The sequence below is a fragment of the Megascapheus bottae genome, chromosome 24 (assembly GCF_031878675.1).
Source record: "Megascapheus bottae isolate mThoBot1 chromosome 24, mThoBot2.hap1, whole genome shotgun sequence".
Taxonomy (NCBI): domain Eukaryota; kingdom Metazoa; phylum Chordata; class Mammalia; order Rodentia; family Geomyidae; genus Megascapheus; species Megascapheus bottae.
Genome location: NC_143532.1, coordinates 11,301,266 through 11,315,002, shown reverse-complemented (window position 1 = coordinate 11,315,002; position 13,737 = coordinate 11,301,266). Strand labels below are relative to the sequence as shown.

The 13,737-nt window shown below is 42.8% G+C and overlaps 1 protein-coding gene across 2 annotated transcripts in view; it reads left to right on the top strand.

The window, feature by feature from the left end:
* Nucleotides 1-10,281, top strand: part of Utp4 (UTP4 small subunit processome component) — a 37,246-nt gene extending 26,965 nt beyond the window's left edge. For both annotated transcript variants that reach the window (XM_090357367.1, XM_090357366.1), the window contains exons 13-17: nucleotides 1,979-2,085; nucleotides 3,059-3,154; nucleotides 6,237-6,422; nucleotides 9,456-9,566; nucleotides 10,080-10,281. In XM_090357367.1, the coding sequence (XP_090213493.1) occupies nucleotides 1,979-2,085; nucleotides 3,059-3,154; nucleotides 6,237-6,422; nucleotides 9,456-9,566; nucleotides 10,080-10,196 (617 nt within the window). In that variant the 3' untranslated portion in view covers nucleotides 10,197-10,281. The remainder of the gene's footprint in view (nucleotides 1-1,978; nucleotides 2,086-3,058; nucleotides 3,155-6,236; nucleotides 6,423-9,455; nucleotides 9,567-10,079) is intronic.
* Nucleotides 10,282-13,737: the final 3,456 nt, after the last annotated feature.

The window sequence follows — 13,737 nt, the reverse complement described above, 5'->3', positions numbered from 1 at the left end:
AACCTGGCAATTGAAGACATTCATGAGATCTGAAGTGTTCCTCACACAGACTCTTTTCTCACTAGGTTTTCGGTTTCCTTGTTTGGGGCCAGAGAAGTTTTATCATCCTTCCAAGAGTTTTGTTAGCACAAACTATGCCTGTGCCTAGGCATTGTTCTGAGCCTTTCAGCTCAAGGATATCACCCTACTCCTTGAGCCACGGGGAACATCAGATCTCAGCCTCCTGAGTAAGCTAGGATTTACAGGCGTGAGCCACCATGCCTGGCCCTTATTAGGTATTTTTTAAATCAAAGTTATTGACACATAGTAGGCTCAATACACTTGAAGGAGAACTTATTCTGCCTATTTAGCACTAAGGGGCATGCTTAAGCCACGTTTGTCATCAAGGGACTTGACACTATTCTAGCAACATGAAGACATGGAATAAATATTTGGACAGTGACCTTTTTTATGTCAAATATGTGTTAAAATATGCATATAATACATCCAACAATGAAAAAGCTTTATAAAACACATAACCTGCCAGGAACCAGTGGCTCATAGTTATAATCCTAGCTACTGAGATCAAAGGATGAACTTAGAAGCCAGTCTAGGCAGGAAGGTCAGTAAAACTCTTACTCAATTAACTATTGACTTTCTCAAATGAAAAAAAACCAAAGGGCTGGAAGTGTGACCTAGCATCCCCGAAGATTGGGGTTCAATTCTTTGGTACCACATACATAGTAAAAAGCCAGAAATGGTGCTGTGGCTCAAGTGGTAGAGCTCTAGCCTTGAGAAAGCACAAGGACAGTGTCCAGGCCCTAAATTCAAGGCCCAGAACTGGCAGGGAAAGAAAAAAAAAGAAAAAAAAAGCCAAAAGTGGAGCTGTGGCTCCAGTGGTAGAGCACTAGCCTTGAGCAAAAGAAGCTCATCAATAGCAGTGTCCAGGCTCTGAGTTCAAGCCCCAGGACTGGCACCAAAAAAGAAAACATAAAAAAAAATGATCCTGAAAACTAGGCATATTGCTTCCTGCCCATAATCCTAGTACCTCCCTGCCCCTTCAGGTCTGTTTTTGTGCCAATACTAAGCTGCTTTTGTACTTGTTGCTACGGCTCTACTCAGGTTAACTTTTGTTTTTTGTTTTTTGCCAGTCCTGGGCTTGAGCTCAGGGCCTGAGCACTGTCATTGGACTTTCTTCGAGGCTAGAGCCCTTCCACTTGAGCATCAGTAACACTTCTGGCTTTTCCAAAAAATTTTTTTTCTTTTTTCTGGTTGTGGGGCTTGAACTCAGGGCCTTGCCACTGTTCATGAGCTCTTTAGCATAAGGCTAGTGCTAGTCACAGCACCACTTCCAGTTTTATGATAGTTAATTAGATATAAGAATCTCATACGTGGAAGGCTAGGAATATGGCCTAGTGGTAGAATGCTTTCCTAGCATACACAAAGCCCTGGGTTCAATTCCTTGGTACCACATACACAGAAAAAGCCAGGAGTGGTACCCTGACTCAAGTGGTAGAGCACTAACCCAACGACAGTGCCCAAGCCCTGAGTTCAAGCCCCAGGACTGGTTTTAAAAAAAAAAAAAAAAAGAGGGGCCGGGAGTTTGGCCTAGTGGTTAAAGTGCTTGCCTAGCATGCATGAAGACCCAGGTTCGATTCCTCGGTACCACATATAGAAAAAAGCCAGAAGTGGTGCTGAGGCTCAAGTGGTAGAGCTCTGGTCTTGAGAAAGTCCAAGGACAGTGCTCAGGCCCTGAGCTCAAGCCCAGGACTGGCAAAAAAAAAAAAAAAAAAGAATCTCATGGACTTTTCTTGCCTAGACTGGCTTTGACTGGTGATCCTCAGATCTCAGTCTTTTGAGTAGCTAGGATTTCAAGCATGAGTCACTAGTAACCAGCCGCAAAACTTTTAATACACATTATTTTTAAAATATCCATCTTCAGTTTAGGGTAGGTGTAAACACGGAATTCAGAGACTTAATTGTTCTTGTGCCCTCATAGGGACCGTAGAAGCCATGTGTCTTTTGGCAGTTAGTCCAGATGGGAATTGGCTAGCTGCATCAGGTACCAGTGCTGGAGTCCATGTATACAATCTGAAGAATCTAGAGGTGAGTGAAAGATTTCATGACAGCATGAGTCATACAGCTTAGTCTTGCATCTGAAAAATCCAAGGCAAAATGGAAATTTACTAAAATTTCTTTTTATTTTCCTTCTTTTTTTAAATCAGGATTTTTTCCCCCTGTTTTTAGGTTCCTGTTTTATTTCTTCGGAACTCAAAAGTTCTCCTGAACTTAAAATCAGTCAGTGGGTACAGTGCAAGTATTGATGCAGAAAAATTTGTAATTAAGCATTTTGTGGGTTATTTCTCTAATCAAAGGTTGAAAATTTTAGACTAGATAGTTAGAAATAATGACAGTTTGCTTCTCATGGACTTGCCTTGTTACTTCAAGGTTTTTTGTTTGTTTGTTGTTGTTGTTGGGGGGGGGAGGGTGTCCTTAAACTTAGTGCCTGGTTGCTGTCTCTGAGTTTTTATGCTCAAGTCTAATGCTGTACCACTTTGAGCAACAGCTCCACTTCCAGTTTTCTGATACTTAATTGGCAGTAAAAGTCTTAACAGGAGGTGGGAATGTGGTGTAGAGATAGAATATTTGCCTAGCATGCATGAAGACCTGGGTTCAATTCCTCAGTACCACATAAATAGCATTGATTAAGTGATTGATTGATTGATTTCCAGTCCTGGGGCTTGAACTCAGAGCCTGAGCACTGTCCCTGGTCTTTCCTTAAGGCTAGCACTCTACCACTTGAACCTTAGCACCACTTCTGGCTTTTCTATGTATGTGATGCCAAGGAATAGTGTATGCTGGGTATACCAAACCCCGAGCCAAGTTTATGGAAATTTTTATAGAACCCTTTTGAGTTCACAAGAAGTGTTTAAAAACAGCTCACCTAGGAGCAGTATATATACAGAGCTCCTGGTTTGATCATCAGCACAGAAAGCAAAAATACGTGAGCTACATGTGGCCTTTCTGGAGGGACAGTACTCTATAGAGCTGCCTCTTAATTCCTGTGTTTTGTTTCTAGCTTCACTGCACAGTGCCTGCCTACAATTTTCCAGTGACTGCTCTAGCCATTGCCCCCAATACCAACAACCTTGTTATTGCTCATTCTGACCAACAGGTAAGATAGATTCCAATGCTCTCTAATTCCCTCTTGCTAACCTGGAATCCAGATTGGCTAGGACAGTTTGAGAGGAGCTTTTCTTTGAAGATGATGGAGGAATAAGTAGTTTGTTTCCTTTGTGAAGTAAAGTTTCCATGCATAGCCTGTGCTCATCCATAGGCCATCAGTACCAGTTGGTGTGATAGGGTATAGTTCACATGGTAAAATGCTAGTTCTAGAGCAAAGCACAAGAGAATGGAGGAATTTTAAGTACTTACTCCTTTGCTTTAAACTAGAGATGATCGGATTCCAGTGTTGAGGGAAGGAATAAGATTTTGACACTTGGAGCTGAAGTGCTCAAGGATAGCACCCAAACCCAGAGTTCAAGCCCCACAACTGACCACCGCCCCCTAAAAAAAAAAATAAATGACCACACATTCCACTGAACTATTGGAAAATTAAATGTGATCTGGGAAGGTCATGTAAGTAGACAGCTTCTCAACTGATGCTTGCTTTCTGTATAAGTAATTTTTACACTTAATGCACACACACCATCAAAAAAAAATGAAATCTTGTTGACTTTTATAGTTTTTTAGGTTTTTTGTTTTGTATTTTTGCCAGTCCTGGGGCTCAGGGCCTGAGCACTGTCCTTGAGCTTTCTCTAGATTAGAGCTCTGCCACTTGCGCCATAGCACCACTTCTGGCTTTTTCTATGTATGTGGTACCAAGAACTTGAACCCAGGTCTTCACACTTGCTAGGTAAGCACCCTACCACTAGGCCAAACTCCTGGTCCCCTACTTTTATAGTTTTTAAGTCTTTGACCAAAGACTGCATAGCCTGGTTTTATCACATATAATGATAGTGTCCACCTAGTACTATTTACTAGCACTCAGTCTCTGCAGGGCTTTTGTCAGTAAAACTGATACACACTTAAAATGCCAATAATCAGAAAAGAGAAAAGCAGGAGAATTGTGACTGGGGCAATTTTGAATTGTGTAGTAAGTTTTAGGCCAGTGAGGGCTACTTAAAATTTATGTGTTTTTTTTTTTTTTCTCCTGTTAGCTAAAAAATCAAAGAGTTATGTTATTGGCTGGGCTCAAGGCACAGGATTGGCAAAACAAAACAAAAAAAGTTATAAGGCTATAGGGAAAGGCTGAGAATATGGAAAAATGCTCAGAGTCAGTAACCGGGCCCTAAGTTCAAACCCCAGGACTGGTCAGAAAAATAATAAGGCTATAGGGAAAAATAGCCTTTCTATCCTTTTTTTTTTTTTTCTTTTTTGTCACTCATGGAACTTGAACTCTGGGCCTGGTTATTGTTTTCGAGCTTTTCAACTCAAGGCTATCCCGAGCCGCATCGTCACTTCTGGTTTTCTGGTGGTTAATTGGAGATGAGTCTTACAGACTTTTTAGTGCCTGGGCTAGCTTTGGATCTCTATCCTCAGATCTCAGCTTCCTGAACAGCTAGGATTACACTTGAGAGCCACCATGCCCAGCTATTAAAATAGCCTTCTTATATGTTGCATAAATTAGTATAAACCCCTTTGGAGGACAGGTTGACAGTATCTTCAAAGTTTTATTGTAGAAATTTTATACACACACACACACACACACACACACGTTTCTAGTCTTAAGACTTGTTATTACCCAGGGGCTGGGAGTGTGGTACAGTGGTAGAGTACTTGCCTAGCATGCACAAAGCCCTGGGTTCAATTCCTTGGTACCACATACACAGAAAAGGCCAGAAGTAGCCGGGCACAGTGGCCAGAAATGGTGCTGTGGCTCAAGTGCCAGAGGCCTAACCTTGAGAAAGCTCAAGAATAGGACTGGGAATGTGGCTTAGTAGTAGAGTACTTACCTAACATACATGAAGCCCCTGGGTTTGATTCCTTAGTACCACATAAACAGAAAAAGGCCGAGTTCTAGCCAGAGGACTGATAGAGAGAGAGGGGGAGAGAGAATGGGGAAGAGAGAACTCAAGAACAGTGCCAGGCCCTGAGTTCAAGCCCCAGGACTACCACACACACAAAAATACTAATAAAAGAACTGTTACTCCGCAGGCACTGATGGATCCTGCCTTTAATCCTATTCAGAAGGCTGGAATCTGAGGATTATAGTTCAAAGCCAGCCCTAGATAGAAAGTGCATGAGACTCTGCTCTCCAATTAACCACCTAGAAACTAGAGGTGGAACTGTGGCTCAAAGTGATAGAGTGCTTGCCTTGAGCAGAAAAAGCTCAGGGATAGTTATCAGGTCCTGAATTCAAGCACCATAACACCAGAAAAAAGATTTCATAATTGCCCTGCTTGGGCTGGCTTTGATCCATAGTCCTCAGACTGTATCTTTCTTTCTTTTTTTCTGATCCTGAAGCTTGAACTTAGGGACTGTCCTTTGTCCCTGAGCCTTTCCATGCTAAAGGCTAGGGCTCTACCACTTGAACCACTGCACCCCTTCCAGTCTTTTCTGTTTATGTGCTACTGATGAATTTAACCCAGGGCTTCACCCATGGTTGGCAAGCATTCTACTACTAAGCCACATTTCTCAGCCTTAGATTGTATCTTGGTATGGGTCAGTCTCTATAGAATATCTGAAAACTAAAGAAGAAACTGAATGACATTGATATATTGCAGAAGAGGTTTGTCAGAATTCATTTTTATTAATCAAATTACCAAGCTTTTATTCTATAATTTACCTTTAAACTTTTTTTTTTTTTTTTAAGTAGTAGGGTCTGGTATAGTGGCTCGAGCCTATAATCTTACCTACTCAGAAGACAATTCTGAGTTTTGGAGGATTGGAGGTAGAAGCCAGCTCATGGAAAAAACCCACAAGACTGTTTTAAAATAACTAGAAAGAAGCTGGATTAGTAGTATAGCATGAGTGGTAGCATACTAAGCAAGCAAGCTGAGCAAATACAAGTGAGGTCTTGAGTTCAAACTATAGTACTGCCAGAGGTGGGAAGAGGTATAAAACTGAATGAAATACACTCCTTATTTGTTTAGGTATTTTATGGTGAATAATAAAGGATACTCCAAAAAAGAGCCAGCTTTCTGAAGCTGGTGATCACTCATCTGCTCTTTGTCTCTTGATATTTCCTTCCTCAGATATTTGAGTATAACATCCCAGACAAACAGTATACGGAATGGAGCCGGACTGTTCAGAAGCAGGGGTTTCACCAGCTGTGGCTCCAAAGGGACACTCCAATCACACACATCAGTTTTCATCCCAAGAGACCAATGCACATCCTCCTCCACGATGCCTACATGTTCTGCATCATTGACAAGTCATTGGTGAGTACTTCAGTGCTGTCTCCTCGCTTCAGTACATTAAGGACCTTCATAAAGTGACTGGTTAGAGAAAAGGCACAGTAAAGATTCCTAGTATAAGCTGGGTGCCGGTGGCTCCCACCTATTATCCTAGCTACTCAGGAGACTGAGATCTGATGATCGTGGTTCAAAGTGGTAGAGCCCTATCTTTTTCTTTTCTTTTTTTTTTTTTTCTGCCAGTCCTGGGCTTGAGCTCAGGGCCTGAGCACTGTCCTTGGACTTTCTCAAGGCTAGAGCTCTACCACTTGAGCCTCAGCACCACTTCCAGCTTTTTTTTTTTGGTATGTATGTGGTACCGAGAAATCGAACCCAGGTCTTTGTGCATGCTAGGCAAGCACTTTAACCACTAGGCCAAACTCCCGTCCCCTTGAACAAAAATTTTTATAGACAACTGTGAGGCCCTGAGTTCAGCCCCACAATATGATTCCTAGTACAATCTTTGAAGAGGGTGAGCTTTTGTTGGACCAGTTTGCATTCTCAGGAGGCTTCCTGGCAGGGACTAGTTTTTTTGTTTGTTGGTTTGCTTTTAGGGACTAGTTTTACATACTGGTTTTTACTTCTATGTCTTCTCTGTTTTGCCAGTGAGCACTTAAATATGAGAGTAATCAGATTAGTTCTTAGAACATGACCCTCTTCAGGGAATACAGTTGATTTGGCAGGTTTTACTTTCAACTCTGAATCCTGAAGTGACTAAAATGGTTTCAATACATGATATCCACTAGATTCACATTTTGACTCCCCCACCCCACTTTGGTGGGTTGTGGGGCTTGAACTCTGGGCCTGGGCATTGTCCTGGGCTCTTCAGCTACCACCCTACCCCTTGAGCCACAGTCCTACTTCCAGTTTTCTAGTAGTTAATTGGAGATAAGAGTCTCAGGCTGACTTTGAACCAAGATCCTCAGATGTCAGCCTCCTGAATAGTTTGGGTTATAGGCATGAGCCACTGCACCCGGTGTAGCCCTTGTCTGATAGATGACTTTGATAGGCTTGATGTTTAAGAAAGTTCATCCGGGAAATTTACAGACTTCATGAGTATGATTTTGGTCAGTGTGAGGATTTTCTTCAGTTTGACATTCTACCCTCTTTGCCAGCTCTTGTTTAATTTACCCTACATTTACATGTCTTTGGGACAGGGGCTTTTTTTCTCCTAGGAACACTGTGGACCCCTGCCATGCCTGCAAAAGTGCTTTGGGCTTAGATTACAACCAACATCTGCTGTTTCAGTATATCTGTGAAGGTGGGGGTGGAACGTGTGTGGGTATAAAGCAGCAGATGGCTTTAAAGGAGTTTTACCCAAGGATGTATCACTGAAACCCATCTTGTGGGCTGTGTGTCCTCTGAATGTATGAGGAAAGCTGGCTGACAAATGCCTTCTGTGAGATGAGCAGTACAGGAAGGGCCCTTCCCACTCACCTGTTTTCTCAGTATAGATCACTTTTCCCCAGGTCCCGGTGATGACTCTACCATTTCGCAACAAAGTCAGAGATGAAGTATCTTTTTTTTTTTTTTTTGGCCAGAGGCAATCTCTTGAGGTGTCAGTGACAGCAACAGGGGTGGTTTGTGTTGTTTTGCCTGGGAGGCTTCATTTAGTTAGGCAATATGTAATGTACTAGGGAAGAGTCCAGAAAGCACAGAGCCTGCCCAGACTGAGCTCCTGTTCATACTGATTTGTTCCTTTATGACAAGTAGTTACTGATAAGAATGGACAAAAGCTTCATCCTGTCCTTTTGATCTTGCTGGTATGCAGTACCATATTCTTGCCTCCTCTTGCCCATGTCTTCTTTCTTTTTTTTTTTTTTTTTGCCAGTCCTGGGCTTCAGCTCAGGGCCTGAGCACTGTCCTTGGACTTTCTCAAAGCTAGAGCTCTACCACTTGAGCCTCAGCACCACTTTCGGTTTTTTTTTTTTTTCTATGTATGTGGTACCTAGGAATCGAACCTGGGTCTTCATGCATGCTAGGCAAGCACTTTAACCACTAGGCCAAACTCCCGGCCTGCCCATGTCTTCTTATCATGACTTAGAAAACTGCTACCACTTCTCTCCTGAAGTAAAGGTAGTTAAGGAAATAGGGAATGCACAACAGAAAGGTTGGAAGAGCTGGGTATGGTGGCTCATGCCTATAATTCTAGCTACTCAAGAGGCTGAGATCTGAGGATCTAGGTTCAAAGCCAGCCCAGGCACAAAAGGACCTGAGACTCTTACCAATTAACCTCTAGAAAACAAGAAATGGGGTTTGACTCAAGGGTAGGGCAATATCCTTGAGCTGAAGAGTTCAGGAGCCATGCCCAGGCCCAGGGGCAGGGTGGTAGCCTTGAGCTGAAGAGCTCAAGGACAGTGCCCAGGCTGAGTTCAATCCCCATGACCCCCTTCCCCGCCCCCCCATACACACACATAAAAAAAAAAGGTTGGAAGATGGTGTTGTCCTGAAAAAGGAACACATTCCTTTGGTCTGTAAAAGTTAATAAAAGTAGCCCAGAGCCTGGCACCAGTAGCTCATGCCTATAATCCTAGCTACTCAGTAAAGCTGAGATCTACGGGTTGACATTCAAAGCAAGCCCAGGTAGGAAAGTCCATGAGACTATTTATTTCCAGTAAACTACTCAGAAAGGGCTGGAAGTGATGCTATGGCTCAAGTGGTAGAGCACTGGCCTTGAGCAGAGAAAGGTTCAAACAGGCCCCAGACCCTGAATTCAAACCCCAAGACTGACAAAAAACGAAAAGGAAAGGAGTATAGCCTAGTGGTAGAGTGTTCACCTAGCGTGCAGGAAACCCCAGGTTTGACTTCCCTGTACCATATATACAGAAAAGGCCAGAAGTGGTGCTGTGGCTCAAGTGGTAGAGCGCTAGCCTTGAGCAAAAAGTGTCCAAGGACAGTGCCCAGGCCCTGAGTTCAAGCTCCAGAACTGGGAAAAAAAGAGAAAAAGAAAGTGACGTAGAATATTAAGCAATGATGTACAATAGAAGTAACAATTTAAATAGTAAATCTTTTTCATTTTAGCCTCTTCCCAATGATAAAACTGTGCTCTACAATCCACTTCCTCCCACGAATGAATCAGATGTATTCCGGAGGCGCACAGTCCATGCCTTTAAAATTTCAAAGATATATAAGGTAAAACATCTTGCGCTATATTCCAGCTGGTTGGTTTCTTGTCATTACTGTTAAAAGGTTATAAGCTTTACAATACAAAAACAAGGAAGAGCATCTCCAGTTTATTGGTAAGAACCTGATTTGGGGCTGATAAGTGACCTTTGTATAGTTTGCTGTACTTCTGTCTATATTTCATTATCCTGAACTCACAAGTGGGTATATCACCAATTATACATGAAATGCATACGTAGTAAAAGGTGATACTGGTACTTTGGTAAGAGTCATTAGCATGACTGTTTGCTTCTCAGTACAACTTCTAGTTGGAAAATACTGCACAAAAATTTTAAGCAAGGGCCAATAGTTTGGCCTAGTGGTAGAATGCTTGCCCAGCATGAAGGAAGACCCAGGTTCAGTTCCTTGGTACTGCCTACATAGAAAAAGCCAGAAGTGATGCTGTTTTTCAAGTGATAGAGCCCTCACCTTGAGAAAGCCTGAACCATAACTCCTGGTGGCATCACTGTCATCTCTCTGCAGCCCTTACTCTTCATGGATCTTCTGGATGAAAGGACACTTGTGGCAGTAGAACGGCCTCTGGATGACATCATTGCTCAGCTCCCACCACCCATCAAAAAGAAGAAATTTGGAACCTAAAACAAGGACATTGTGTCCTTTCTTGAACTGTCTGCCTGGTTTTTTTTCACAAATCATGATAATAAAACAAAGTTATTCTTTAGGATTATTCAATCTCAATGCTATCTTCCAAAATCATACACACTAGCTGGGTGTGGTGATTCATGCCTATAATCCTAGCTACTCAGGAGGCTGAGATCTGAGAATCACAGTTCTAAGCCAGCATTGGCACTAAAGAACATGAGACTCTTATCTGCGATTAATCACTGGAGAAATGGGAAGTGAGCTGTGGCTCCAGGAGTAGGGTTGTAGCCTTAAACTGAAGAGCTCAGGGACAACACCCAGGCCCAGCGGTGGGGCAGTAGCCTTGAGCTGAGGAGCTTGGGGCCAGTGCCCAGGCCCAAAGTTCAAGCCCCATGACCGACAACAAAAAAAGAAAAAAAATACACACTAGCTTCCATTCATCAGATAAGAGAATGGAAGTTGGATGCTTAATGGCTCACTCCTATTATATTAGCTGTTCATGGAGCTGAGGTCTCTGGATCAAGGTTTGAAGCCATCCCACACAAGAAAGTCCATGAGACTTGTCTCAAATAAGTACCAAAGGCCAGAAGTGGAGCTGTTGCTCAAGTAGTAGAGCACTAGGCTGGAGCAGCAAAGGTAAGTGACAATTCCCCGGCCCAAAGTTCAAATCGAAATATTGGTTCTAAAAAAAAAAAAAGAATACAGGTTCACCACAACGTTCTTATATTACCAAGTGGTTAATACTGGTTAATTTATAGCTAGTTCAGACTAGCTATAAATTCATCTAGTTCTTCCAGGTCCTGTGTGTTCTTTAGAGCACAGTTTCCGGAGGAAAAAATATTTAGATACATAAAATATGACTTCTGTTCACTTACGTGTGTACCTAAGGCTTCAGAGGGCTAGGTCATCTCTGTCATCCTCCAATCTATGCAAAGACATGGGAATTTGCCCAGTATTGTAGAGGAATGCTTTCCACTTAAAAATTTTACTTCTTGAAGGCAACTATAGTCACTTGCCCAAGAAAATCTTACCACTGATATACTCAGGCTTGCAGCCCAAGGAAGGATTTCCACTTAAGCATCATAAGGGAGAGAGTGCTTCATCAGTCTATGGTTTATTTATTTATTTATTTTTGTGGGTCATAAGGCTTGAACTCAGCCTGGGCACTATCCCTGAGCTTTTCAGCTCAAGGCTACTGCCCTATCCTTGAGCCATAGCCCCACTTCCTGTTGATTTTCTTTTTCTTTTTTTTTTCCTTTTTTTGTGGGTCATGGGGCTTAAACTCGGCCTGGGCACTGTCCCTTAGCTCTTCAGCTCAAGGCTGCCTCCCTACCCTTCAGCCAAGCCCCCTTTCCCAGTTTTCTAGAGGTTAATTGAAGATAATCTCTGGTCCTTTTGTGCCCAGGCTGGCTTTGAACCATGATCCTCAGATCTCAGCCTCCTGAGTAGCTAGGATTACAGGCATGAGCCACTGCGCCTGGCCCCACTTCCCGTTTTCTAGAGGTTAATTGGAGATGAATGTCTCACCGATTTCGACCTCAGTGCCTGGGCTGATTTTTGAATCACAATCCTCATATTTCAGCTTCCTGAGTAGCTAGGATGACAAGTGTGAGCTACCAGCGCCTGACCGCTTCATTTCAGTAGAGAAGTATATGGGTCATGATGGCATTATATAAAGTGGTGGTGAAAATGATTTTTGCTACCATGAATGAACCCTACTGTCTATTGTGGAAAGGGGAAAGAGATAGGGAAACTTAAGTGATAGGAGAAGTAACAGGTTGGAAGAGAACTAAGCAATGTCCAGTCATTTATGACAAAGGATCATGTATCTTAGGTTTGATAAGAGGGAACAGCTTTCACAAACAAGGATTACAGTGTTTACTACTCTGCTTCTCATTAGGCTATATAGTGACAGGAGTAATTTAAACAAAAATCTGCTTCCTGGGTGATCTATGTTAAAAAATTTTTTGAGCACCGGGAGTTTGGCCTGGTGGTAGAGTGCTTGCCTTGCATACCCAAGACCTGTGTTCGATTCCTCAGTACCACATACATAGAAAAAAGCCGGAAGTGGTGCTGAGGCTCAAGTGGTAGAGCTCTAGCCTTGAGAAAGTCCAAGGACAGTGCTCAGGCCCTGAGCTCAAGCCCAGGCCTGGCCAAAAAAAAAAAAAAATTTCCCTTTTTTTGGTCAGTTATAGGACTTAAACTCTAGGCCTGGGCGCTATCTTGGAGCTCTTCAGCTCAAGGCTACTGCCCAGCCCCTTGAACCACAGCCCCACTTCTGGTTTTCTGGTGGTTAGAGATAAGAGTCTCACAGATTTTAGTGCCTAGGCTGGCTTTGAACCACTATCCTCAGATCTTACCCTCCTGAGTAGTTAGTTAAGATTGCAGAAGTGAGCCACTGCACCCCCATAAATGCTCTTGTACAGTAAGGCATTTGCCCATCTGTTGGACTGGACTGCCGATTACCTTTAATAGGGTGGGCAATCTTGCCCTTCAGTTTAAAAAATTGTCTTTTAAGTGATTGAGTCTCTTATGTGATTAGTACCAAAGTTGAGACTGTTTGGTCTCAGCTATTTAGGAGGCAAATTGGATCAAGATTTCAGGCTAGCCCAGGGAAACTGTGAGACACCTTCCCCCCACCTCCCCCAAATCATCAGAAAAAGCTGGGTTGGGGCCGGGAGTGTAGCTTAGTGGTAGAGAGATTGCCTAGATAGATCTAGGCTAGCACTCTACCACTTGAGCCACAGCACCCCTTCTGGCTTATTCTGTATATGTGGTAACCAAGGAATTGAACCCAGGGCTTTGCACATGCTAGTCGAGTCCTCTACTGCTAGGCCAAACTCCCAACCCCTTGAGTTAAAAACCCTATTTCTACCAAAAATAAAACCAAAGTACAGGTCACTGCCCTGCAGTGAATGTGAAAACCTAGGGAGGCTAGGATGCTTGAACTGTTAACTCACCTGCTTCTTGCTGGAAGCAAGAGCTGTAAATTCAGAGAATCCCTACTAGATGATGCCTAATTTATGGTGTGTCATTTCTTTTTGCAGTGCTGAGGACTGAATCTAGGACCTAGACTATGCCAGACTAGTACTCTACCTCTTAAGCTATACTCCTGGCTTCCTTAACATAACTAAAACCTCATGGGTTGTAGAGAATAAAGTGACAACTCATAGATCATCTAAGTAAAGAAGTAAAACTTCCAGAAAACAGAAAGCACTCCTTTGCAAGGTTTCCAGCCAATGATTTGGACTTCCATAAATGGTATGGGAAATAAGAGCTTTGGCCTTGAAATTCTTCCTAAGTAGAAAACTGAACACAAATGAAGCAGAAACAGATTGGGACAAGTTAGAGAAACTAGAAGGGAAGATGAGCTGATGCGGGGGTAGGGAATGTTGTAAGCTGCTCACTTGAGAGATTACATCTTAGGAATGATTCTTCTTTGGGCATTGTGGACTACTATTGATTCTTGGGCTCTACAGAGGACTTTTTGATCTAAATAATAGGCATTTCTTTCTCAAAGCTAGTAGTCTGCCACTTG